Genomic DNA, 25845 nt, shown 5'->3' with positions numbered 1-25845 from the left:
TACAAAGGGGAAACTACATATTTAAAAACTGACTCAACTTCAAATTGTTAAAACAAAAAGCTAAAAAAACATTACTTAATTTTAAATCTAAAATTTATTTTTCTTTTACAGAAGAATTAACTGCTCTGCAAATTTGCAGTTCTTGATATTCAAATGAGAATGAATGTATTCTCAGATCCAGAGTTAATGATATTATTTTGAAGGAAAGGACATAGTGTGAAGTTATACCTCAGATGCAAAATTCCTACTGGTATGTATCAAATTAAAGTGAAGGGAAATTTTATGTATCATAATATATAAAATCAACTTCTAGGTGGGTAAAAGCTATACATTCAGAAACTTGCCATGAATTAAGTCAAAAGCAATTTGATTTAGGTATTAAAGATAGATTAAAAAAATGGTTTAGCAAGTTTAAAAGGATTAATTCTAATGGTGAATCAACTTTTTAGCAAAATGTACTCAAAATCTGTTTAGAAAGAAACTGAGCCACATGTAAAGGTACTATACTTGATATGTGTTTTGAATGCTACAAAATATTTTCCTGTGAATGATTTATCAGTAGAAGAAAAAAAACCCACTACAGTTTTAAACAGGCTTGAAACTAATAAAATCTATTTTTAGAAAATTTAAAGTTTAAAAGAAATTTTAAAATGTTGCATATGATTATTTAAAATCAGAATCTGACAATTAGTGTTGCTAACTTGAATTCAACATTATTAAATAAATGTTATCTCACACTTTTTCCTTAAGGATTGTGTTTCTTATTTTAAAAAGGGTGACTTTTCTATCAGAATGAAAACAGTGTAGTACAAAAAGGTGACATTTAAAGTGTACTATTTTATTTTAAAATGGTAATTATCTTATTCTGGGCAACAACAACAAAAAAAAATGTTTCTCAGTTATAATAAAACCACATTTACTGGAGTCGATCGTACCAATGTCTGGTCAAAAACTGTATACTTTCCCAATCCATCCCATGATGTTTTCCTGGTCCCCCGCTGCCGCAGACAGTTCAGCTGGTGTTGCTCACCAAGGCCAATGTCAAAGAGAATTTGGTATTCTTTTGTGTTCATTTATTATTCAACCAGTGTTGTGTTCCTGTGTTTGGGAAAAGGCTTAGCTTGACTGAGCAAGAGCATACCTACAGCATGAATTCTTCTGCTTCAACATCATGTTGGGAAAAAAAAGGAAAATAAAAGAATTCCAAACACCTTTGTTATCATTTTTAAAAGTTTCTAATATGTTCAGTGTTCATAAAAGTAAAAATTCCTTAATCAGAAAAAAGCAAAGCTATGCCTTCAAGAAGGAAACCAGACTAAGGTTGCATATTAAACACAGACAATTCAGAAACAAAGAAAAAAATAACAGATTGGGTCAAACTATAACATTATCTAAAATTTAAGGTACATTTAAAATGCTTATTTCCCCATCACAATAATCTAGTACAATTAGACTAACAAACACCAGATTAAATCTATTAATAAACACATTCTAACTACTAGAGCTATAAAATTCCCTACAATGGTGACAATAAAAACAAAAACAGATAATGACATAAAATTGCACAGTATACTAAAGTTAGTTAGATTTCAAATATCCCCCAAAAAAGTACTGGGAAGGAACCATTGCTCAGTCAAGATATCACCTTTTCCTCAACACCATTTTTTTTTAATTCAGAAGGGGATATTGTCTATATTTAGATCAGTAATAATAAAGAAAAACATGTACCTTTCTGTTGGGATAACCACTTTGACTATGGCTTGCGACAGAGTCTGTATATGAAGTCACATCAGATAATAAACATAGAATATGTGAGTATTGTTAACAAGTAACAGGCAAAAATATACATATGCATTGAAAATACTACACATCTAATCACAAGTTTTGCAGGCAATCACTGCTTTTGAAGTAATTATACACTAAGCAATTACATAAAAGCAAAATGTATGTGTCCAGTGAACAATAAATGTTCACCAAATGCAAAGAATCAGAACATTCCTGCCAGAATGCACATCAATGCACTGAAATAGGTACTACACTGAGAATTATCAGATAAAGATTTTAATTTGTGAAATAATTAACTGTTTGCTTCTGACCATAATACAGTTTGCTACTTTGTTCCCAAGCCTTTAAAACCAGCCCTGACATTTGGTGTAATTAATTCATTAATTTATAATGCAACCAACAAATTCTTATAACTTGAAATTAAGTTGGTTTTATGTTTAATAAAAAGAAAATACTCACCCTTTGCTTTACTAGAGTAGTTAATGCTTTTTTAAAAACCACATAAGCTCTCAAATATTCTAATACCTCAGATCTTGAGAACTAAGTTAGCTGGCTATCATCCAAACAGTTTAACTATTTAGGAGGTCTTTCTAACTGAAAAGTCACTTAACTAAATACAAAATTATCACTTTCTCAGAATAAAGTAAATTTAGATACTGTACTTAAGCAAACCAGGATACAACAGTGGATAAATGGGGGAGAGGGGAACTTAATTAAGTGGTCAAAAAGGAATGGTAGCCACAATAATAAGACCTAGTATTTCAAACAGGGTTTCCATGGGCTAAGGCAGGGAACACATCTACTTAAGAGTTGCCAAACAGAATTACATTATTTTCTATAAAATTGTTGAAAAGAAATACTACCACAGATTTAGTATTTACAAATATATGCGGCCCTATGTACATTTTTAAAATTACCTTCTCAAAATCCTCCTTGTTTTTAGGTGGTGGTAACATGGGAGCATTGGGGTTTTTTAACCGCTCTCTAGGCTGCGCATTAAAAGGCAGTCCTGATGGAGGTGGGGGAAGCGTATGTTCCATCATAGAAGGCGGAATGTATATTGGATGTGGAGGAATAGGCACAGCTTTACCCCAACCTAACTTCATTTCAAAAGACATAATCATCTTTCCTAGAAGAAAGAAAAGAACGTTACCTTGGTAATAACTCACAAAGGAAAATAAAAGATTTCTGGGATTTTAATTTTTAACCTTTCCATTTCTGTCCACTTTTTTCCCCCCTTCTCTACGGTTTTTATAAATACTGTCCAGAACCCCCCCCCCCAAAAAAAGTGTTTGATTTCTATAAATGAATGATAATTTTCTTACCATTTAAATTTTTTAAAGCTCTTTCAGCATCTCTTCTATTCATAAAGGCCACAAAGCCACAATTTCTCTCTCTCGCTCTTTCTTCATCAGTTCTAGGCCACATAATTTTCACACTGGCTAATGGTCCAAATCTTCCAAATTCTTGGCACAGCATTTCTTCATTCATCTATTAAAAATCATAAGAGTTTTTTGTATGCAAAAAAAAAAAAAAAAGAGAGAGAGAAAACAATTTTATCCAACAAAAAGCAAAGTAGTTTTTGCAAAATGAAAAGAGACGTATTAATGCTAGATTTTCCCGTTCAAGTACTAGGCCCTCTGAACAAATAAAACCCTGCCCTCATGGGGCATTCACAAATCTTTTCATACCAGAAACACATTATTTTATGTAAACTAGTAGCCAGGGTGAAGGGGCTGGTGGCTGGAGAAATCAAAAGCACATCTTTATTTCCCCTCATCCTCCTTTGGAGATCCTTCATCTAAAACAAGTCTGTTTAGGCATTTAGTGATTATTTTCAGGCAGCAGTAATGACCACATTTCCTTAACATTTAAGTTAAGGAAATATTTGTTGTTAATAAAAGAAAAAAACAGAATCTAATCACCTTTTCTTTTTCCAGCACCAAGCTACCAGTGTAATCAAGAAAAAACACTAAATATGCAGTAAAGCCAAAAATACATATACTTTTTAAAAAGAGTGTACTATGAGCCCTGATTGATTAGAGCATCCTCCTGATATGCCAAGGTTACAGGTTTGATCTCTGGTCATGGCACATACAAGATGCAACCAATGAATTTTCATAAACTAGAAGAACAAATTGATGTTTCTATCTCTCCCCCAACTCTAAAATCAATTAAAAAAATTTTTTTTAAATTAAAAGTAAAAAAAGATTTAAAAGAGTATACTACGTATAATAACCACATTCCCTGAAACACAAATAATGTGAGGAAAAGACTTTTAATAATATAAAAGACAAAAAGTGCAAATACTAGTTTGTCTTTATGGGATGGGAGGAGGGGAAAGGTGAAGGAAATCCATAAGGAAGCAAGCTATGCATCAGAAGAAGGTAGTCTCAAAAGACATTCACCATTGGCCATATCCTCATGCAATAAATAATAAAATCAGCACCTAGTAAAACTGTTCAAATTCAGAGTATATATACTGCTGTTACAGAAAGAGGAGACAAGCCCCTCAGAAGTATTACAAGACAATTTGGCCCATACCAGCAAAAAACTTTAGAGACTCTCTAGTTCCATCAAATTTGCTTACTTTAGATTCTTGACTTTACTGATTTTACTGATTGACAAAGCAGTTTTCTTCAAAAAGTATAAAGCATATAAGCCAACATTCATCTTACTTTTCTAATATTACCTGTGGATTAATGTTTCCAAGGTATAAATTAGTAGTGCTTGGATCTCCCACGTCATGTGACCCAGGTGCATAATCATCAAGAACTAAAGCAAAGAGAAAAAAAATTATACCCTGAAAAATACAAAGTCTAGATAATTTCTATTAAATAAAAAAGCAAAAAACTGTATTACCACCAGATGATCTATTTCTTCTTGAAGGCGCATCCACTTTAAAAAAAAAGAAAACAATTCTTAGTTTTTAGAATAGTTAATCACAAACGTAAACATTAAAACAAACGTCACTTACTGGAACGCCGCTGACCATCAGAATCTGACTGAGGCGGCTCAAATCGACTTAACCTGCCTTTTGTTTTATGTCTCTCATCACGCTCCTCTTGAATTCTGTTAAAAATATTTACAATCACTAATAATGAGCCAAAATTTATTTGTTCACATTTAATAAAAATAGAATTTATCCAGGTATCCTCTTCAAATAAGATTAGAGTCCCTCAGCTACAAGAGAATTATGAGAAAATTTCTGATATAGCATACAATCAATGAAATACAAAGCCCACTTTTAAAGGTGAGGAAGAAATTCAACATTAAAACCCAGAATTTTTTTTTTCTTGGCTAAGTTCAACCTTTCCTCTCCCCTACACTTCAGTAACTATATTGTTTCCACTGCAAACAGGACTCCGGCCATTAATCAATTCAATTGCATCTACTTAATACAAGCAAACTAGATGCTGGATGAAATGCTAATACACTTTCAAACATACCCCACAAAATACCTGTATAATATCTAAAAAATACTTCACAATAAGCCAGTTAGTAGTAACTACCTGGTATGCTCCATTCTTCATACCTGCCATCTGTAAGTATCAGCTGAGTATACCTCTGATAGCCATTCTCAGCACTAGAAAACTTACTGTTTCAATTCTTCTTTGAAGAGTTCCAAATTGCTTTTTTTCTTTTCTTTCTCCCCTTTCTTCAGTGGCTATGAAGGATATGACAAGTTATACTTCAAACAAAATAAGGGTAAACAAAACTAGTGGTTCAATAATCATTTTAAATAGTTTTTATTTTAGTGCCAATTATGTTCTGATTACTTAAATTAGAATGAATGCTTCTGTCACCAGTTTCCCTTCCTGTTCTCTCAAACTAAGAATTTAACAATTTTAAAAACAATTAAACAAAATAACAACCAGCAGTCTTAAAGGAGCCACTAACATTATCCTCCCAAAGCCTGCGATACTTAGGACTGAATACTATTGTTGGTGGAAACAGGGACAAAATTAATGAACTTATAAAGTAACTGAACTACCATGTAAAGTAACTGTCATGAACAACTACCAAAAATATACACTCTTCAAAACAACATCCTTGGAGGGATAATCACTGAAACAATCAGTAACATCTTTGGAATTTCTTTTAGAAAACTACTTTCCAAAACTTTTTGGAATAACCTTTTAAAAGAGCCAAAATAACTCAAAGGAGAAGGAATGGTACTAGGACAACTGAATACCCACATGTAAAAAAGAATGAAGTTGGAACTTCACACCATACAGGGCAGACAAAGGTAGGTTACAATTGTAATGCAAACAAATAATACAATAATTAATAAATAATAATACAAGAATAAACTGTTTCACATACTCACAACCACAAACCTACTTTTGCCTATCCCTGTATAAAAAATATTCACTCAAGTGGTTCAGAGATTTAAATGCAGAAGCTAAAAACTATAAAACCCTTAGAGAAAAGCACAGGAGTTAATCTTCAGAGCCTTGAATTAGGGAACAATTTCTTAGACATGACATCAAAAGCACAAGGGACAGGAGAAAAAAACTGTAAACTTCATCAAAGTTAAACTTGAGTGGTTCAAAGGACACTGTAAAGAAGTGCAAAGATAACTCACAGAGTGGGAAAAAAATCTGCAAATCACTAAGCTGATAAGAAACTTGAGTCCAGAAGGTATAACATATTGTTACAACCCAATAAAAAGATAAATAAGCAAATTAAAAATGGGCCAAGAATCTGAAGAGACATTCATTTGCAAAGAAGACTACAAATGGACCATAAATACATCAGAAATGTTCAACATCATTAGGGAAATGTAAATCAAAACCACAAAGAGGTGCAACTTGACACCCACTAAGATGACGATAGTAAATTTTAAAAACAGACAACTTTAACAAGTACTGATGAATTATGAAAAAACAGGAACCTTCATACACTGCTGATAGGACTGTATCATGGTATAGCTACTTCAGAAAACAGTTTGGCAGTTTCTAAAAAAGTTAAATAGTTACCATATGACCCAGCAACTCCACTCCTAGGTATACAGAAAGGAACTGAAAGTATATGTCCACACAAAAGCGTATATGCAAATGTTTATAGCAGCATTATTCTATTGTAACAGCCAAAAGTAGAAACAACCCAAATGTCCATTAAGTGATAAATAGATAAGCAATATATGGTATATCCATAATATGAAATATCCAAACATAAAAAGGAATGAAATACTGATATATGCCACAACATAGATGACGCCTGAAACATCATGCTAAGAAGTCACACACAAGAGGTCACATGCTGTATGACTCCATCCGCATAAAATGTCCAAAATCGACAAATCCAAAGAGAAATGAGGTAGATTAGTGGTTGCCAAGGATTGGCAATAACTCTAAAAAGAGGCATTAGGCTGCTTTCTAAAATAAAATGTTCTGATATTAGAGATCAGTAGTTGTTGCACAATTATAAAGATACTAAAAAAAAAAATCACTTAATTGTATACTTTATAAGATGAATTTTGTGGTATATGAATTGTATCTTAATAAAGCTTAATATGATTTTTAAAAATTGCTTTCAGAGCTATTTTAAAAGTCATGTAAGAAAAATCAGTCTCATTATTCACTGCAATTATATTTCTTTACTAAACCTGACTGATTCTAAATGACATCTACCTTCCCCTATAAAAACTCACATAAAAAATAAAAACTTTCCTTACATTGAGAATATGTAAAAGAAAGTGTCTGATAGCAATTCCAAATAAATTTTAAAACTGTTCTAGGATGCCCTGGCTGGTGTGGCTCAATGGATAGAGGACCGGCCTGCAAACCAAAAGGTTGCTGGTTCAATTCCTGGTTAAGGCACATGCCTGGGTTGTGGGCCAAGTCCCCAGTAGGGGGTGTGTGAGAGGCAACCACACATTGATGTTTCCCTCCCGCCCTCCCTCCCCCTCTGTCTAAAAATAAATAAATAATATCTTAAAAAAATAAAGTTCTAGGTACAACACACACTGTTGTAGTACATTTAGTCTTTCAAGGTAACTAACACTACACATGCTGATATAATTTAAATACCTCAATTCAAAATTGTTTAAAATTACCACCTTATTATTTACATTCACACCTAAAATAGTCATACGCTATATGCTATGAGTAAAATACAGTCATAGCAATGTTATGAGTATAGAAATAGCAAATGCCCACTGCTCAAAGAGCACAAACTATTATCTATCTGCATGTCCTACTCTAATTTACTCTCTCTCATCTAGAAAGATTAAGAATCAAAACTCAGTATCTACCCCCAAAATAATTTAAAACAAACCAAAGTCCTGCTTACAGTGGAAGTACTGAAAGTACCATTAGCAACATCATCTCAACACTTGTGGTCACTTATTTAAGTATGACTTACAGGTTTTTTGGTTTCTATCACAAGAAGAGATGGTGGTCTTTCGTTGGATGACTGATTTGGAGGGTTTTTTTGATCTGCAAATCTTGAAGACGGCTTATAGATTTTGCCTCTTTTTTCATCTGTTTCATGTTCTTCTGAAATTTAAAATACTAAGTTTCAGTACTAATTTCACATTATTTGGATTTTATTTACTTGCTATTTTTATTTAAAAATAAAAATACCTTCAGTACTAAAATAATCACTATTGACCAAATATGAAGTTAAATTCAAATATTAATGCCCTATTCTCAAAAATATTAATCATTTTATAGCAAAACTATGAAATATATTCAAATTTTTAGAGAGTATTCTGCTATCTCAAAACTTGGAAGGTAGCCCTGACTGGTGTGGCTCAGTGGTTTGGGTGTTGTCCTGTGCAGCAAAAGGTCGCCAGTTCAATTCCTTGTGAGGGTACATGCCTGGGTTGTGGGCCAGGTCCCCAGCTTGGGGGAAGCCAGAGGCAACTGATTGATGTTCTTCTCCCTCCCTTCCCCTTTCTCTAAGAATAAATAAAATCTTTTAGAAAAATAAAAACTTGGAAGGTAGTAAATTTTTTAAAACTTATCTGGCTCCAATTTCTCATTAATCCATTTTGGCCCCTTAGTTTGCTAATTACTATCACCACTAGAGGGTGATATAAAGGAAACATTAAAATCAAAAGCAATCAAACTTCTTTCATAAGTATCTGCAATCATTTATCCAAGGCTTTTGGGTTTACTCAAGGGCTATAATATTCACACTTACCTTTAGCTGCATTAACAACACCTCCGCGCACAAAGGTCTTCACTTTATTACCATCACTTCCTTCAAAAGCAGCAAGAAATTCCTCATAAATTTCAGCAGCAGCCTTTTCATCCTCCTATATTCACATGAATATATTAATATCATAACATTATTGTACATAGGGGTAAACTCATCAAGGAATAATGCAAATGAAACCTCTCCCTTCACTGGGAAGAGCAGGTTAAGAAGTCCTAATAGGCAATAGCTAATCCTTAATAGATATTAGGTACTATTTAACATTGAAACTAAGAGAGGCTTTGCTCTTCTACTGGCAATTGGTGGGACTAGGAAAGGACCTATTAAGTAAATTTGTTTGGAGACAATTCAATAGTTACACTGTATGACAACTGATTATATAAAATATATTATTCTATTAATGTTTATATTGTTTCCAAGGCAACAATGATTTAATTCAGTGAATACAAAGATTTCCCTCACAAACCACTTAAGGCATAAGTATCAGAAATTGAAGCAGACTTATCTCCAGACAGTTGACATTAAAAAAAAAGATAAAAATCTTGACAATTTCCATTATAACTATGCTAAATGTCCTAAAATATATGACTAGAAAGGCCAATGAAACAATAAAAAATACAGAAATAAATCCAATAGCATGTGGAAATTTAGCACTCAATAAATGTGGCATCTCAAATCAGTGAAGAATAGATGGACTGTCAATGAATGATGGTGGAGGGTACCTTGACAGCTATCTGAAAAAAGATAAAAATGAACCAATTATCTACATTATACGCAAGTAGAAGTGCAAACGAATCAAATTTATTTTTTAAAAAACAAAAACCACCCCTGGCTGGGTGGCTCAGTTGGTTGGAGCATGGTCCTGTATTGTGGTTTCAATCCCTGGTCAGGGTACATGCCTAGATGGTGGGTTCAATCCTCAGGTAAGAATTAAAAAAAATAATATAAGTAAATAAATAAATAAATAAAACCATATAAGTATTTAGAAAAATGAGGAAATTCCTTTATAACTGAGAGTGGGGAAAACTTGACTGAAAAATCAGAAACCCTAAGGAAGGACTGATAAATCTGACTATATAATAATAAATTACTTTCTACATGAAAAAGCACCAGAAGCAAAATAATAAAGACAAAGAACCAGAATAAAACACTGCACCTTGTATCACACAGAAAGTGTCAATGTACCTAATATACAAAATGTTTCTAAAAATATAACCTACAAACTCATAAAAAGATTAGTTATGAGCAGACAGTTCACAGAAACAAACATAAGAAAAGGTGTCCTACCTTATTTATAAGAAAAATACAAATTTAAACATATACTATTTTCACCTGGCAGACTGGCAAAACTTCTTGGATGACATTTTCTGTTCGACAGGCTATGGGGAAACCACCTCTCAAAAATTGCTGACAGGAATGTAAAATGGCCCTGCCCTTATAGAGAGCAGTTTAACAATATCTAGCAGAGATACATTTATGTATTTACCATCAACCCAGTAATCTCACTTACAGGAATATATCCCAATGATACACTAGCAAAAAATAAAAATAAAAATAAAAAAAATCATGTGCATACTACTACCCATAACTGCATTATTTGACATGCCAAAAGATCAAAACACAAATGGCCTCAATAGAATTTCAGTTGAATGAACTATTGCATATCTACACAACTATTAAAAAAATATTTCAATATACTTGAAGTAATCTCTGAGATATAGCGTTAAGTGAAAAAAGCAAGATGGAGAAAACCATACTATATGTACCATGCTACTGTGCATCTAAGAAAGGAGTGAGTACAATCTACACACACACACTTGGTTATAAAAAAGAAACGACCAGAAAATAATCAAAAGTGTTACACAGTAGGGAGAAAATGGTAGAGGACACATGGATAGAAACTAGACTGCTCTGGTTATACCTTATGTTTTAGACTTGACTTGGAGGTGAAAAACACCCTGGAAGTCAAAAGTCTTTGAAAAACAGCTCTCTAGTGCTCATACACTTACTGCCCCCTTTAGATCTATTTATCTCTAAGGATAACTCAAAATACATTTTAAACATTACCTTTTTCTTCAATTCTTCTTGTTCCTTCTTACTTAAAGTTCGTTTAGCTGTACTCATTTTTCCAATACTGAATGCTTTTAGTTTGTTTTCTAGAAGAGGCTATGAAAAGAAATAAAAAGCACACCTTTACATACACATTCTTAATGCTATCTATAACTCAACTGATATACCTCAACTGATAAATCAAATCTTCAGAACAGACAACTTAAAAAAAATTCATTGTAAAGAAGAAAAGTTGAGGGTACTCTAAGCATCAAGTGCCTGCCTACCCTGAGCTTAATTCTGAACTATTCATTAAATATCTACATTTGCTAGAAGAAGGTCAATAACATACAAAACCCATTTTTTTAAAAAAAGGTAAAAAGATTTCAAACTCATTCAACTAGCTTCTTGGCAGCAAGAATAAAAGTACTTGAGGAGGGAAAGCACAGATGTTTCTGAGCAAAAGAAGCAGAAATAAAAAAACATATTTCAAATAGGGAGAAGGAGGGAGGGATACATTTCCATGGTTCAGTAGCAGAAATGAAAATACCATCTATAACCACCAGTTCAGGTACTACAAATCATATCACTTCTTGTATAATTCAGTAAATCACTTCATTATTTTTTTCTTTCTGCTTTCAGTGCTTTCCCATTGTGTTTCCCCTGATATTTTCAGTACCCACCTCACCCCATAGTTATGACAATATTATTGACTGTATTTCCTATGCTGTACTCTATATCTCCATGACTATTTTATAACTACCAATTTGTACTCTTTAATCCCTTCAGCTTTTTCACCCAGTTCCCATCAATCTGTTCTCTGTACCTGAGTCTATTTCAATTTTGCCTGTTCATTTATTTTGTTATTTAGATTCCAGATGTAAGTGAAATCACGTGGTATTTGTCTTTCTCTGACTGATTTCACTGAGGATCATACCTTCTAGGTTCATCTATGCTGTCACAAATAATAAGATTTCATTCTTTTTTATGGCCAAGTAATATTTCACTGTATATATGTACCACAACTTTTTTATCCACTCATTCATCATCAGCAATACTGACATTTATGAACATAATAATTTCATTTTCTTTTGAGAAAACAGTATTTTAATGAACTTTTTATTCATGTAACTTAAAAGCAATTTCATTCTGAAAGATGGCTTGAATAAACTATAGGCCTTTAGTTCTTTAGTCAGTCATTTGATTGTTAGGATTTTGATTCATGACTTAAAAGAAATGTTAATTAAATACTACTTAAAATATTAATCTGCAATTGAAATATGAAGGCTTCTCTAGCACCTACTAAAATGAGAAGTTAACCAATTGCCAAAATTAAGACTTTATCAATCCCCAGTTATTAAATAAAAAGCCTTGCCCTTGAGGTATGCAGAATGAAAGAATAATATTGCCGCAAACTATTTTAAAGTTACATTAAAATCCCTTTGAAAAAAAAGAAGAGCAGTCTGTAACCCAAAAGTCAATATTGGGTTTCAGGAACAGATTCAAAATAATTTTCTCTTCCAGTTAGAAGGAAAAATGACTTTGCCATCATTTAATCAGCATCTTTGGTTTCAACTTCAAAAGTTTAGACAAATTATAAAAGTACATATCAATTCAATGAAAGACGTAATTTTACAAAACAAAATGTTTGGGCCGAATTTTATTTATATTGTAAGAGCCAAGTCCAAGATGGAAATGGTTAAGGAAATTAAGAAATGTTTACACAAAGAAATAATCATCCATTAAAAAGTTTATTTACAGAACGTTTGTGAAAATTTTAAAAATTAGAACTGAAAACAGAGTATTTTTAAGTATGTTCCTGTAAAACCGATCTCGCAAAGTAAAAATATTTTTGTGCTGAGAAACATTAAACAAGAAAAATCAAAAAGTATTATCAATGTTAATACTGGCTGGTGCTGATTATCTTCATTTTCCAAATTTAATCAAAGAAAATATTTACATTAAAAGAGGAGCACCTTTCAGACACATGCAGTAAAGACGTTCCTTCTCTGGGTTCTTGTATTGCCCTGGACAACACACCAACCAGAGTAAACAGCGCCTGTTGTGTTTGCTTCCCAGGGCAAGACTATAAGCTCCCCAAAGGCAAGAGCTGTGTTTTAATCATCTCTGTATTTCCAGTGAATGCCGTTTGGCACTTGGTTCAGTAAATGTTTGTTAGAAGGGAGGAAACAATAAATCTGACCATTAACTATTTTACATTTGAAACATTCCTTGGTTTTTTTAAACTGATAAGAACAGATACTACACTTGCTCTTAGCCAAAAGGCTGAGAAGCGATACTCCTTGGTTTTTTAAATAAAATTTTAAATTTTAAATAACTACTTCACTTATGAGTTAAAAAAAATTTCCTTGGATGAACTTAAGTTTTTCATTAACCCAAATACAACAAAGAATATACGATTTTCAAATAGTACAAAATGTAACAAGTACAAAATCAACTATCCAACCACCAAATTGAGGCACAGATTAAAATAATTAACTATACTTTCTTTAACACCTACTCTTGAGACATTCTGGTGAGGAGAATCACAAAGGCTTTCACGGGCACTTTCATTCCTATAATTATGTTTTCTTGGGCTCTTAGGTCGTGTCCGACTTGGCATATCACTATCTGAGGGTCCAGATGCATCCATCTTCAGGAAAAGGAAAACAAGTTTTAAAAAAATCATATATATAATATTGAAAAACAGAAATAACTCAAATGTCCAAATATTGAAAAACTTAATTATACACTATCAAAACTCTCATTCCTTAATATCACACGAATTTCATCAGAAAAATCTTCATGTATAGGGGAAGTCGGATTGCCCAAACACCCAAGTCTGATTAACCATACTTTGTCAGTTGTTCCTTGGAATAAAAATGGTATCCCATGAAAAAAGAAGCCCATTTCATATTTCAATTTAAACAATCCCACAAGTACTTTTCCTCAAGACAAATATACTTTGGTAAACTGACTTGCCTTATAAGAACTTCCCATTTCATTGCACACAACATTAAAAAGACTCATAAAAGGACAAGAACTAATATTAGTAATTTGATTGCTGAATCAGAAATGTTCTTAAGGGAAACTAGCATATTTCTACTGTGCCTGTTGGAAACAATACAATTACTGTGACATTTTGATAACACTGCCTTGATTCATGCTTAGGTGCCAACATTTTACCCATCAACTGCGTTTTCACCGAAAGTGCAAATATCAACACAGGGAAAGAGAGAAGGCTTAGTGTTATTGCAAAATAGTTTTAAATTTACAGATTCCCAGGAGGGTTCTCAGTGACTCTCAAGGTCTGAAAAACAATACTTTGAGTGCAGTTGTAATAACATATGTAAAGAATGTTTATTGCAGTACTGTTCAAAATATCAAAACCCTTTAAACAAAAAGTATATGCCCATCAACAGAGAAATACCTTAATAAATAACTGTACCTCCCTCTGTGGAATATTATGATGCTGTTAGAAAAACTAGACAAGAGCTATGCCTGCTTACATGCAGGGATGTCCAATACGTATACTGCGCAATGAGAAAAGAATAAGTGCATATAACACAATGCCATAGTCAATGTACAAGTATACACATTTATGTATGCACAGAATTTTATAAGCATGATTAAAAAAATAAGGAAATATATATACTAGGTTTCTAACATGGTTTGAAGGGCCAACTTAAGTCAATAAAACAAAAAAAAGGAGGACACCAAACAAAAATGGTGAAAGAAAATAGACATATATAATTGTATTTATTAAGTAAAATAAGGACAGAGATATAAACAAAAAGAAATTAAATTTTAAAGAAAAAAACAAAGACTGCCTCTTATACTCACATGTGCATCTGAAGATCCAGATGAATGAACATCTGATGATCTGGTCTGTAAGTACAAAAAATAAAAGTCAATGAATTGATTAGAAAAATGTCTTACTATGCTAACAAAACAAATATTTCTCATACTTAATTCAATTTTTCTCAGACTTAATTTTTCCAAACCTGTTAGCAATTCCTTCTCAGTTAATAAAACTAAACACGGGCAATCTCTAACTTACAAAAAGGTTGTGATCCATAATAAATGTGTATGTCCATTCTTTAAAATTCAGAGTAGGTATTTTCCAAAACCTGGTACAAACGATAGTCATAAGATACACTGTTCACTGCTGCAACACTGACCTATTAGCAACTTACTACACAACAAAGAAACCTCCCCTCCTTTCTTCAATCACCCGAAATCATATAAGTATAGTCTAATGGCGAGAAAATCCACATTTAAACCCTTGGTATCTAGCAAAAAGTACAAATTCAACTGCAGAAACTGTTCAAGAAGAACACAATCTTATTACCAAATCCCCAACAGGCATCCATTTGCAGCTTGTTTTAAAGGGGGCTGCCTCCACTTGGGCATGCCACTGTGGCTGACTATCGCACAAGCAAGAGTTCAGTCTTCCAGGCACAGCACTTCCCAGTATCAACTCTCGGAACCTCATCTTATTTTTTTTCTTAATTGATCTACAGTTCAGATTACACACAGTATACAACATTTATTGTTTTTTTACTATTCATCTAAGGACAAAGAAGCCAAACTGCAAAGCTACTTAAATAATAAGATTCATATGGATACACACAGTATTATCTTATCAGGTTTTCACACTCAACCAGTTTTTCCCTCTGAACTCCACTTTACTGGGTCCTAGTCAAAATCAGCCTGAAATAACTAAGCACCAAGATACCTCCCACCTCTATTCTATCCATTGTTTTTCTGTCCCCAACTTTTATTGTGATCCTCATTCACTTTCTTCTCCTGGCTAACCATGGCATGAAAGAAATTTTTTGATATTTAAATTAACCCTGTGGAACACACTTTGAAACACAATTTGAAATGTGCCCATTTGCAGACACTTAGAAATTAGAAAATTAAAGAGAATAAATAATTTCTCTTAGAAAAAACAAAAAGGTCACCAAAAGACAGAATGGTCTGGGGAAAAATATCAACTGCCTTCTGATGTAGCAATATTAACCTGCTAGGTAACAAAAATAATATCCTAATCATAACAGTAACAAAAAAATATAAAACAACTAGAAACCAACTAAAGAAAATGCACACAACCTGTGTGAAGAAAATAAAAACTATACATAGGATTCAGTTATTCAAGTCATCTTTTGAAAAGACTCATTATATTCCTGCATGGGAGAACTCACTATTAAGAAAATGTCCATTAATACCCAAATTTATTTACATACCTAATGCAATTTCATTCAACAGCTCTAAATCCCAAAGGGAAATCTTTGCAAAGGGGAGTGCCAAAAATAACTCTCAAGTTCAACCAGAAGAATAAGCATACAAGAGGAGCTAAGAATGCGTTCGCCTTCCATTTATTTTCTATTCCCCATATCCAAATCATTCCCAGGATTTAAAAATAACAGCATGGCTTTGGAGATGCATCGGCTGATTTCAATTAACCTAAGATGGCACTGATCATATTTACTGCAACCCAGGCATTTCCCATTGATATGGAAGTTAAATTCAAACAGTAATAAGATTTTAAAAGAATAGCCAACTTCTAAAGCTAGTGGTCCACGTAAACAGTAAATGCAAAGCTACTTCAGAAGCTGAGCCTCTCCTCCTTCTTAACCTGGAACTCAACTATACTGTTTGTCTTGCACTTAGGTTTTTATTTTCTTTTAAACTTACAAACAACAAATTAATGCTTAAAGATCTTCGGAAGTCTACAGCACAATTCCTCATCCAAATGAAAAGACCCAAAAGCAAGAAATGAAACATCAGAATAAGGAAGGTTTGAGGAAATGAAACAAACACAACAGAAATTTATCTCAGGGTAAGGAAAGCAGACAGTACAGGTGTGGGGAAGGATAGCAAGAAGATCCAAGAAGAAAAAGAATCATTCTGATGGCTGCTGAGGAGATAAAGGTGAAGCCAACTACAATTATGCCATATGACCCTGTAGCTTGGTGGCTGAGAATAAAAACTATTTTTTTCTTCCTGGCTGCTCCTACGCTAGTTCAGGTGAAAGGCCTCCACAACCCAAGTTTTCAAATTAGCAAGCTAACCACAGTAACATTCCCCCAACACTACCATTCTGTGTAGTCAACTCTCCATTCCCATTTGTCTCCCAAATGTCTTTCTCCTCTCATCTTCTAAAGCATCAACTTTTATCTGCACAAGTTTAACAATCTCTCCCATAGAAAGCAAATCAATACCTCTTTGTACAGAGAAGATCCCATTCTTCATCTTCAACCCTGATCCCTCTCATAGGTCCCAGTCTGCTCTCAACTACTCCTGCACATTTTCAACTCATGTCTGCAAGCTACTCAGATCCAGTATGTCTAAAATGCCTCAAAAACTCTTCTTGTCCTCTTGACCTTATCTCTGACAGTGGGTGGTCTGGCAGTAGTAAAATGTTAAAAGCACAAACCTGAAATCAGAATTTGTAATACTGGGCCTAGTTCCTTCATTGTAAAGTTTAATAGCACCTGCCTCGGGAATGCTGTGAAGGATAAATACAGATGAAGCACTCAGAACAGTGTTTGGTACATGTTTATTACCTAATCAGTAAGTGTAAGGCTGCAGAAACATTACAACAGGGTCATCCAGGACTCCTTCCTTATCCCCTGTAATCAACTGAGTCAAATTCTGTTCATTCTAGCTCTTCTACAAGGACCCCTTTTCCTATCTAAAGACACCATTGTGGTTTAGATCTTTGCTTTATTCACCCATTTACTGGGCAACCAGTTACTGGTACTCTGCCTTGCATTAGATATAAAGTAAAATAAGACACAGCTTCTGTCATTAGGAGCTAATAAAAAAAAAAACCCAAGTGAAAATGTGGCTATGCACTGGCAAATCTTAATGGAAGTGAGGAAGAGGTTAGAGAAAGCTTCCCAGAAAGGATCTGAAGTGAGATTTTTGAAGCAACCCTCAATAATCAGCACTGCAATATTCTTGCAGTGATTGGTCCTCCTCACTATCATATCCTTCCTAAGCTATACTCCCAGAATTGCTTTCTTAATGGACTTTCCTGTCTCAAACTTTCCATGGCCCTCTAATTTTATTCTGTAGCATTCAAAGCCCTCCACAATTTAGCTTAAACTTACCTTTCCATCTCTGCTCCTTATGTCATATGCAAGCACCTTACTAAACCAGACTACTTATCAATCCATTTCCCTGCAATTTCCTTTTTTTTTTACCTCACCCATCTTTTTTATACCGGCTATTCATAACCTTCAAAACTCTCCTTGTTCAAAAGGACTCAATCACTCAAGTTCCTCTATGCTCTTGGAAGACTCTCCTGCCCTGGAATTCAACCAGCTCTCACTTCTTTCTCTGAACTTTTAGGTACTTCTGACAGCTCTGCCTCGCACCATAATGTCAATCCTCTTCTTTCACTAACTGCATACTCCCCAGAAATGGGCAGGGTCTTATTTAATGTGTTTTTTCCCCCTCAGAATCAAGCACCAGATGGGCAATTGACAGATACTCAATATACTGGTTATTTAACCTGTTGCAACAAGTATCTATACAACAAAACTGCACTCCACACTATCAACATACTATGCTGTCCCCTCACTAACATGGAGCCGCTTCCTGGCTTCAAACCACTCTCCAAGCCAAAACAAGATTCACCTCTCAAAAAAGCTCTAAGATCACTGAGACATATACCATGTACAATAAAGTTACATAACAAATGTGAGATTATTTTTTAAATTACATCCAAAACACTAGCAATTCACGAAAAGTTGTAACTACATTTTGAATGTCCTGTAATTTACCTAAACTGAGGAAGGGTCTAGTGAAAAATATTTAATTCCACAGAGCCTTTTAACAGTACAAAATAGTCTCAAGTGCTGTACACAAATGTATCTTGCTTTCAAAAAAGTTATTTCAACAAAATACCTAGAGTAATAAAATGTTAAAGCTACTTAATACTAGCATAAAAGAAAAATTATTTCTAATATCAATGTTTTTGAGTTTACTATCCTTTAGCAAGTTTTTATTTTTCTTTCAAAATTGATGCTCTTTGTAAAGAGAGGCAGGAGTCTTCAACTTGCATTCCAAATGGGATGCAGTAAAGCAAATGGGTATCTTTTACAGGGTTACACATCTTCAGGCACCACAAAAGAACATGTACCTACACAGTAATAAATACCTAAGGATCACCAGCCAGCCTCTAATGGGACCCTAATTTTACTTATTTCTTACAAGTGAAATATCTGTAGAAAATTATCAATCAAAATTTTTCCCCAAGCAACTTAGCACTGAATGTCAAGAAAGCCAGCAGTATTTTCTTTATTTACCCACCTAAACGAATTTTTGACAATATAGCAAAAAATGAGCATTGTAGGAGGACAATAACAGGGCACATGATTCAGTATTAGTATTATTACCAGAAAAGAACATGCAGAGGAAAGAAAATATCACATTCTCCTCATATCCTCATTTTTGCTCAGCAAGCAAAAAAATCTTAAAATTAAAATAATAATTTGATAAATTCTAAGGACACATGTTTAACAAGGTTATTAACAAATAATTATAGGCTCTTTCTTTGTCTCTCCTGTCAAAAATCAGAGCTACAACATGGCATCAATGCCACTCTCCCCCAAAGTAATATTTTAGTCCAGTGATAAACAGGAATAATGCATAGGAAAATTTTAGCCCATTCCTAAAACATTTACTGAATTTCTATTTGCCAGGGTTTAAAAGGAAAAGCATAGCAAAATTACACAGAAAATAAAAGGTCACGGGATCTCTTCACTGGGGACAACTACACATAAAGGTAAGTCATTTGACTACGCATACATAAAATGTAATTTTTAAAGCTCGAAGAAATTGTAGAGGTTATCTAACTTCATCTAATCAAGACACGTCAAATTATTTTGCCATTATCAATGGCAAGAATCTTGCATGTTGTATCTTTTCAACTTAAAATTTTCCTCAATGTCTAGAAATATGATTTACAAACATCCCTCCCCATATCAATGTGAACTTAAGTATCAAAAAATAAGCATGAAACAGAAGAAACTTTTCACTCCATCTGTACTGTACAATGTCACTCATCTACTGTAACCAGAGAAGGGGAAATCGAACCAGAAATCAAAGGCTAGAAATTCCAAATACTGTAGTATTAGCCAAAATGATCTGATACTCTCTTCAATAATTTATGGACGTGTTAAAAATAAAAAGCAATTATCTAGAAAGTCATTATGATAATCAATGACTTATCTCAGGTTTAGACTTTATCCTGACATTCTGATAAGTACTTTTAATTTCCCCTAAGAATAAAAAGGGAAAGGAACTAATATTATTATGCGCTTTATAGACATTAACTCTTTTAATCCGTGCATCAACCCTGTATAAAAGGGATTCTATCCATATCACAAAAGAGGAAATCGAGACTCAAGAGTTTACACAATCTGCCTTAAAATTACAAGTATAATTAAATGCCGAGGCAGGCTCTGAATCCAAATGTAGTTTATTTGTTATCAAAATCCAACATCTTTCCACATTACGCAGCCTCCACATTGAGAAAGCCACATCGGTATCATCTGAATCCTGAGATACTGACTCCTTTTACAGACATCAGTAGAAAATCTCTTAAGGGCATCAACTGATGGTTAATCTAAAGCAATACATTTAAAAAGATTTATTAATGGAAGACCCAACAATTTAATTATAGGTAACAGTCTCACATAGCCATGGAAAGTAGTATTATATAAGACTGAACATGGACATTAAAATGTTTTCAATGTATCCAAGGCCTCAAAATAGGAAATACTTAAAATATTACTTTTAGAAAAAACAAAAATTGCGAGGCTTATGTGTGAATTATTATGGATTTAACTTGCTTTAGTCTTAAATCCATTGAGAGGAAGTGGGTTCGGAAGGTACCCATCAATTCATCGCCCTATACTCCCCAGCGGGAAATGTACCACGGAAGGAAGAAAATGACAGAGTAAAGGCAAAATGTAAAGCACCCAAAACTGGCCCTCCACAATAGTTTCTACATAACTAAAGGATGCCTGGTAAAGGCATGCATTACTAATTACGAACTATGTGAACATCATTCACCAAAGGGCATCAAATACGGTTTATTAGAAACTGAGACAGCAAGTACAAAACGGGTTATTATGTTGTCAAAACAAACTGTAAATGCAAGGCTCGCCCTAACTTCCTAATAACCGACTTATAATCACACTCACTCTAGATGTAACAGCCCTTAGAACCTTTAAGGGTTACACAACTTCTTACATCACCATAAGAAAGCTTAACAACTACGCCGGGCTGTACCTATTACTTTTCGTATCGTTTTCGAGATGGAAGAACTCAAAGAAAACACGATTAAATGAACCGCCCACGATGGCAGCTAAGACCTGATGCTGCTAAACACACCTGATACTAAACTACTTTCACGGCTCGATGGTTCCACAATACGTGCACACGGTTGCCTGCTACCTCAACAGCACTGTACTAATAATCTAAGGTGGCTTCCAAGTACAGGGAAGTTCCCCTTCCATTGAAAAGACACAAAAACGCAGGAGACCCGGAGTCCTCGAATAGGCGCCCAGGAATGAAGTGCTCATTTTGCACTTCCTCTGGAATGAGATAAGACCACGTGTGGAGCGCAGAGCAGTAACCCAAGCGGCGCAGCACTGCGAAGGAGAGCCCCGCCGCCTCTGCACTTCCCTCCCCGCGTCCGTCCACTATTGGTCCTCCCCTCACAACTGGCGGCCCTACAAGTTATTTATTCCCATGAGGGCACGAAGGAAATTGAGGGAGGCCGGAAGCGTGAGATCCAAAGCGAAAGAAACCAGAAAAGAGGAGCATAGACTTTATCACAGGGAAGCGATTCCCGCCTACCCCAGGCGCTGACCCGTGGCCTCAGCGCAACAAGGTGAGACACAGGAGCGCGTTTTCACCGCTTCAGATCTCCATCTAAATCCTTGATTTCACTCCAGTGTCAAGCGCGGGCCGAAATATTGAGGGAAGCCACCCTACCCCAGGGCCCGCCAGTCTCGAGCCAAATCCGGGCTGGGACTAAGGGAAGATACCAGGCCTCTCAATCTGCGCATAACCGTGCGTCCGCACGCCGGCCTACAACCGCGAACAGAACGCGGACTCCCACCCAGCCTACTCTCGCAGGCCAAAAGCGTCTGCACGCCCCAGACGACCGTGAGAGACTCACTGACTTACGAAGCCCTTTATGAAATTACCTTTGAACTGGCCTTCTGAGACCCGCTTGGCGTTTTGTCCGCCATCTTGAGCTTTGCCCCTCCTTCGGCGGTGGCAGCAGCAGCAGCAGCAGCAGCACGAGCGAGTCGAGAGCCGAGAGAGTGGATCACAGCCGAGCCCGCCAGAGCGCCTGCAAGGCTGCATAGTCAACTACCGAGAAAGGGAAAGCAAGCTCGTGCTCCTGAGACTTCCGGCGTCTCGATTTCCCTGGCCCCGCCCACTACACTGGTTCTTCTGGTTGTCTGGGTTGCTGGGCGTGTTTTTGGACCCGGAAATTTAGAGCATCTTCTAGTCCTGGCTTTCAGAGCCAGGTGATACTTAACTCTTTTTCAAGCTCCAACCCACGATAGGTGCGAGCCAGCTGTGTTTCCTGGCGAGGAGGGAACGTCTCCTTAAAGAAAAAAACGCACTGACCACCGGGGCAGGATTTTACCTCAACTGAGAAAATAAGTCTGGAGCGAACTCGGGGACCCAGCGATCCATGAGCAATGACCTTGTTCGCACCACCGTGGTAGATCACACACTCGTGGGAAACTTACAATCTGTTCAAGGTATTTGAATATAGGTATTTGTGCCCAGAAAGCGGAAATGAAGAGCATTTGACCCAATCTGAGATTCCGGCAATGAAGGTATCCGATAGACTCCGTTTAGGGCGTCTGCAGAATGAGTAGGCACCTGCAGAGAGAGAATGTATGAGAGGAAATCATAAATACACTATTCTAAATCCAGCATACATGGAAATTATATTTAAGAATTACATTTTTTAGCTGTTTTCATGTTTAATCACAGAAGTGGAAGGGAAATCACAAAGGGAATAGTTGAAACGAAGGAAAGTCTTGTGGCATGAATCAGTAGGCCTCTGTGTAGTCCCCGTTTTATTAGACCTGATGCAGGGATGGATGTGGCTGATCTAATGGGGAGCATTAATGATTGAGTGGGGAGCAAGTTCACACAGGGCCCTGAGGCAACCAATGTGCTTAGTAGTTAGGATTCTGTTCTGAGGATAGAGTGGCCAGCAACAGGGGTAAATAGGACTGTGACATGGTCAGATTTTAAGTTTTAAAAGATGGCACTGAAGACTGAGGGAAGGGAGGAAGAAGACAAGTTCACAACCTTCTCTCCCTAATTCATTTATGCAAAATATTTTTGAGAACTTTTTGTGTATAAAAGCATGCCCGAAGTGTTGAAGCTTAAAGAGACAAGTAAAAGATACATTGTCTTTATATGATCAAAATTTAATGAGGATTGGGCAAGAGAAGGGAACAGCACACTAACACTAAGCAGAATTAAATTGATGCTGCAGGTAAGGATAATTAGCTGTGGGATCTCTGACAGAATCATCCGCTGAAAGGGCGGAGTGGGATTTGCTGTGCCTAGTCATGCTCAGGCAATGCTGCAGGCTGATTTTGTCTCTTATAAAGTGAATGTAGGCACGCTTTTTATTCAAATCCCTAAAGTCCTACTTCCCATAAAAATAATTTTTACTAAATGTTTACCCCAAAAGTTAAAAATAAAGTTAATGCAGACTTCTTCCCTCTCTTCTTCATACAAGAAAGCCCCAAAGAAAGTCGGGCTAATGTTACCTTACTAGAAGTAATACATAGGCCTTTATTAAGGCCTGATTAAGCCTACTTTTAAAAACTCACAGTCACGGCAATGAGCAGAGTTCTCCTGAATATATATTAAAATCATGAAATCTTGACCCTATTATTCAAACTACAAATTAAGGAGGATGAACTAGCACGAATGTACAAGTGGAATTTTACAGAACCTGAAATTTTAATTAGATTCACAATTACTGTTGCCAAGGGACTACACATAAATAGTAAGGAAATCATACAATTTACTGCAATTACTACTTTTTCACAATCACATATAGTCCAAGGATGGGCTAGGGACATGTTGAAAGTAATAAAAATTGTTATTTTAGCTATAATCCTTGTGGGAAGATTGCCCTTACTGTGTAGCAATTGTAAAAATAAGATAATGAGCCCAGGCCAGGTGGTTCACTTGGTTAGAGTGTCACCTCAAGCACCAAAATGTGGTGCATTCCATTCCTGGTCAGGGTACTTGCCTAGGTATCAGGTTTGATACCTGGTTCGAGCACCTATGGGAGGCAAATGATCCACGTTTCTCTCTCACGTCCATGGTTGTGCGTATGTGTGTGTGTGCCTCTGACTCTCCCTCCTTCCTGTCTCTCTGTTCAAAAAAAAAAACCTATAAACATATCCTCAGGTGAGAGGGAGAAAGATAACTAAACCTAGCATGGTTCAGATGGAGTATTGTGGAAATGGGTATTCCTAAGTGAGTCAGTATGTTGTATGTGTGTGTGTGTGTGACAAAGACAAAGGAGGACTTAAGTTGACCACGGGCAAGTCATGACAACTAGCAGAAGGCAGCAACTAGGGAGTTCTTACCATAGCCCAGCTGTCGAAAGGTGGGCTTGGCTTGGAGCACCCACAGATCAGACCTCACTTAGCCTGTGCCCTGCCTTTCACCATTGGGGAACCTAAATATCCCTATGAAAACTGAAACTCTTGAGACAAGACCAGGTAATTAAAAGGCTGGGTGGAGTATGTACTTATGAAGAGAAAATGAACAAGACTATTATCTCTTACCAATTTTATTTGGTTGCCAATAACAGAAGTCCAACTTGTAGTGGTCTCAAACACATACGGCTTGATTTTCACATTCCTGTCATGGTAAGTCTTTTTATCAGAGAACATGGCGTACTTTTCTTTTTCAAGTTTTATTTATTTCCTTTACATTGCTTTTGTACATTTCTTGTTACCTTTTATTGTTTCTGTTGTTAAAATAGAGTAATTTTTTCCATTATTTATATGTGCAAAGTAATTGTTTATACATTGATTACTATATATCAGTGTTGTACCCAGCTATTTCTCTGAATTCTTTTATTATTTGTGTAGTTTTTTAGTTTTTTCTCTTGGGCTTTCAGGTATACAATCATATTATTTGCACATAACTAAAAATTTACCTCCTCTTGTCCATTTTTTGTATCTTTTGGGGGTTTTTTTCTTGTGTAATGACATTAGCCAGTACCTTCAGCATAACAACAAGAGTGTACTGATGATATACTTGTCTTATTCCCGACTTTAATGAGAATGTTTATAGTGTCCTCATGAGGTTGAGGCTGACCTTTGGGATTTAGGTTGAATTATATATTAAGTTTTTAGCTAATTTTGGAACTGAATATACAGAATTTTAAATTCTCATAGAAAACTCAAGGACTCTGAGATATGCCAAAGAATGCCGAAGGTTAGACAGCCCTGTTAGAGAAACACAGTATGGACTTGTGTTAAGAAAAACCAGTACAACTTCATGACTTGGGAAAATAAGGAACAAATTAGAAATATCCTGCTCTGCGCACCAAGGAGAATGGGCAGAGGGAAGGGCTCATTAGGGGGAGGACAGGTAAAAACCTGTATGAGTGGCCTGTAGGCTGCCATGGCAAGTTACCACCAAGTTAGCGATTTATACCACAGTATATCTCATATATAACATGTGTATCATCTGTAATATATGTTTATTACATTACAAATTGATGATCTTAGTTCTCAAGGTCAGAAGTCC

The 25845-nt window shown here is 35.4% G+C and overlaps 1 protein-coding gene and 1 pseudogene across 3 annotated transcripts in view; both read right to left on the bottom strand.

Annotated features, from left to right (window-relative positions):
• U2SURP (U2 snRNP associated SURP domain containing) overlaps positions 1-22353 on the bottom strand; it is a 49118-nt gene extending 26765 nt beyond the window's left edge. The window contains exons 1-13 of one of the 3 annotated variants that reach the window (XM_054585157.1): positions 22236-22353; positions 14845-14889; positions 13523-13654; positions 11020-11118; positions 8938-9052; positions 8155-8288; positions 5385-5452; positions 4763-4857; positions 4648-4683; positions 4478-4560; positions 3111-3276; positions 2703-2914; positions 1729-1772 (exon numbers count right to left, since the gene is read on the bottom strand). In XM_054585157.1, coding sequence (XP_054441132.1) covers positions 1729-1772; positions 2703-2914; positions 3111-3276; positions 4478-4560; positions 4648-4683; positions 4763-4857; positions 5385-5452; positions 8155-8288; positions 8938-9052; positions 11020-11118; positions 13523-13654; positions 14845-14889; positions 22236-22280 — 1274 coding nt within the window. In that variant the 5' untranslated portion in view covers positions 22281-22353. Of the gene's footprint in view, positions 1-1728; positions 1773-2702; positions 2915-3110; positions 3277-4477; positions 4561-4647; positions 4684-4762; positions 4858-5384; positions 5453-8154; positions 8289-8937; positions 9053-11019; positions 11119-13522; positions 13655-14844; positions 14890-22235 lie in introns of those variants that run through there. The other 2 variants (XM_054585158.1, XM_054585159.1) reach the window with 2 other exon arrangements.
• LOC129080038 (uncharacterized) lies at positions 13168-13299 on the bottom strand (annotated as a pseudogene).
• Positions 22354-25845: the final 3492 nt, after the last annotated feature.

This window comes from Pteronotus mesoamericanus, unplaced genomic scaffold (assembly GCF_021234165.1).
Source record: "Pteronotus mesoamericanus isolate MK-2021 breed Mesoamerican mustached bat unplaced genomic scaffold, CSHL_Meso_final contig_82, whole genome shotgun sequence".
NCBI classification, from domain to species: Eukaryota; Metazoa; Chordata; class Mammalia; order Chiroptera; family Mormoopidae; genus Pteronotus; species Pteronotus mesoamericanus.
The sequence above is the reverse complement of the archived record's forward strand: the minus strand, read 5'-3'. Positions and strand labels throughout refer to the sequence as shown.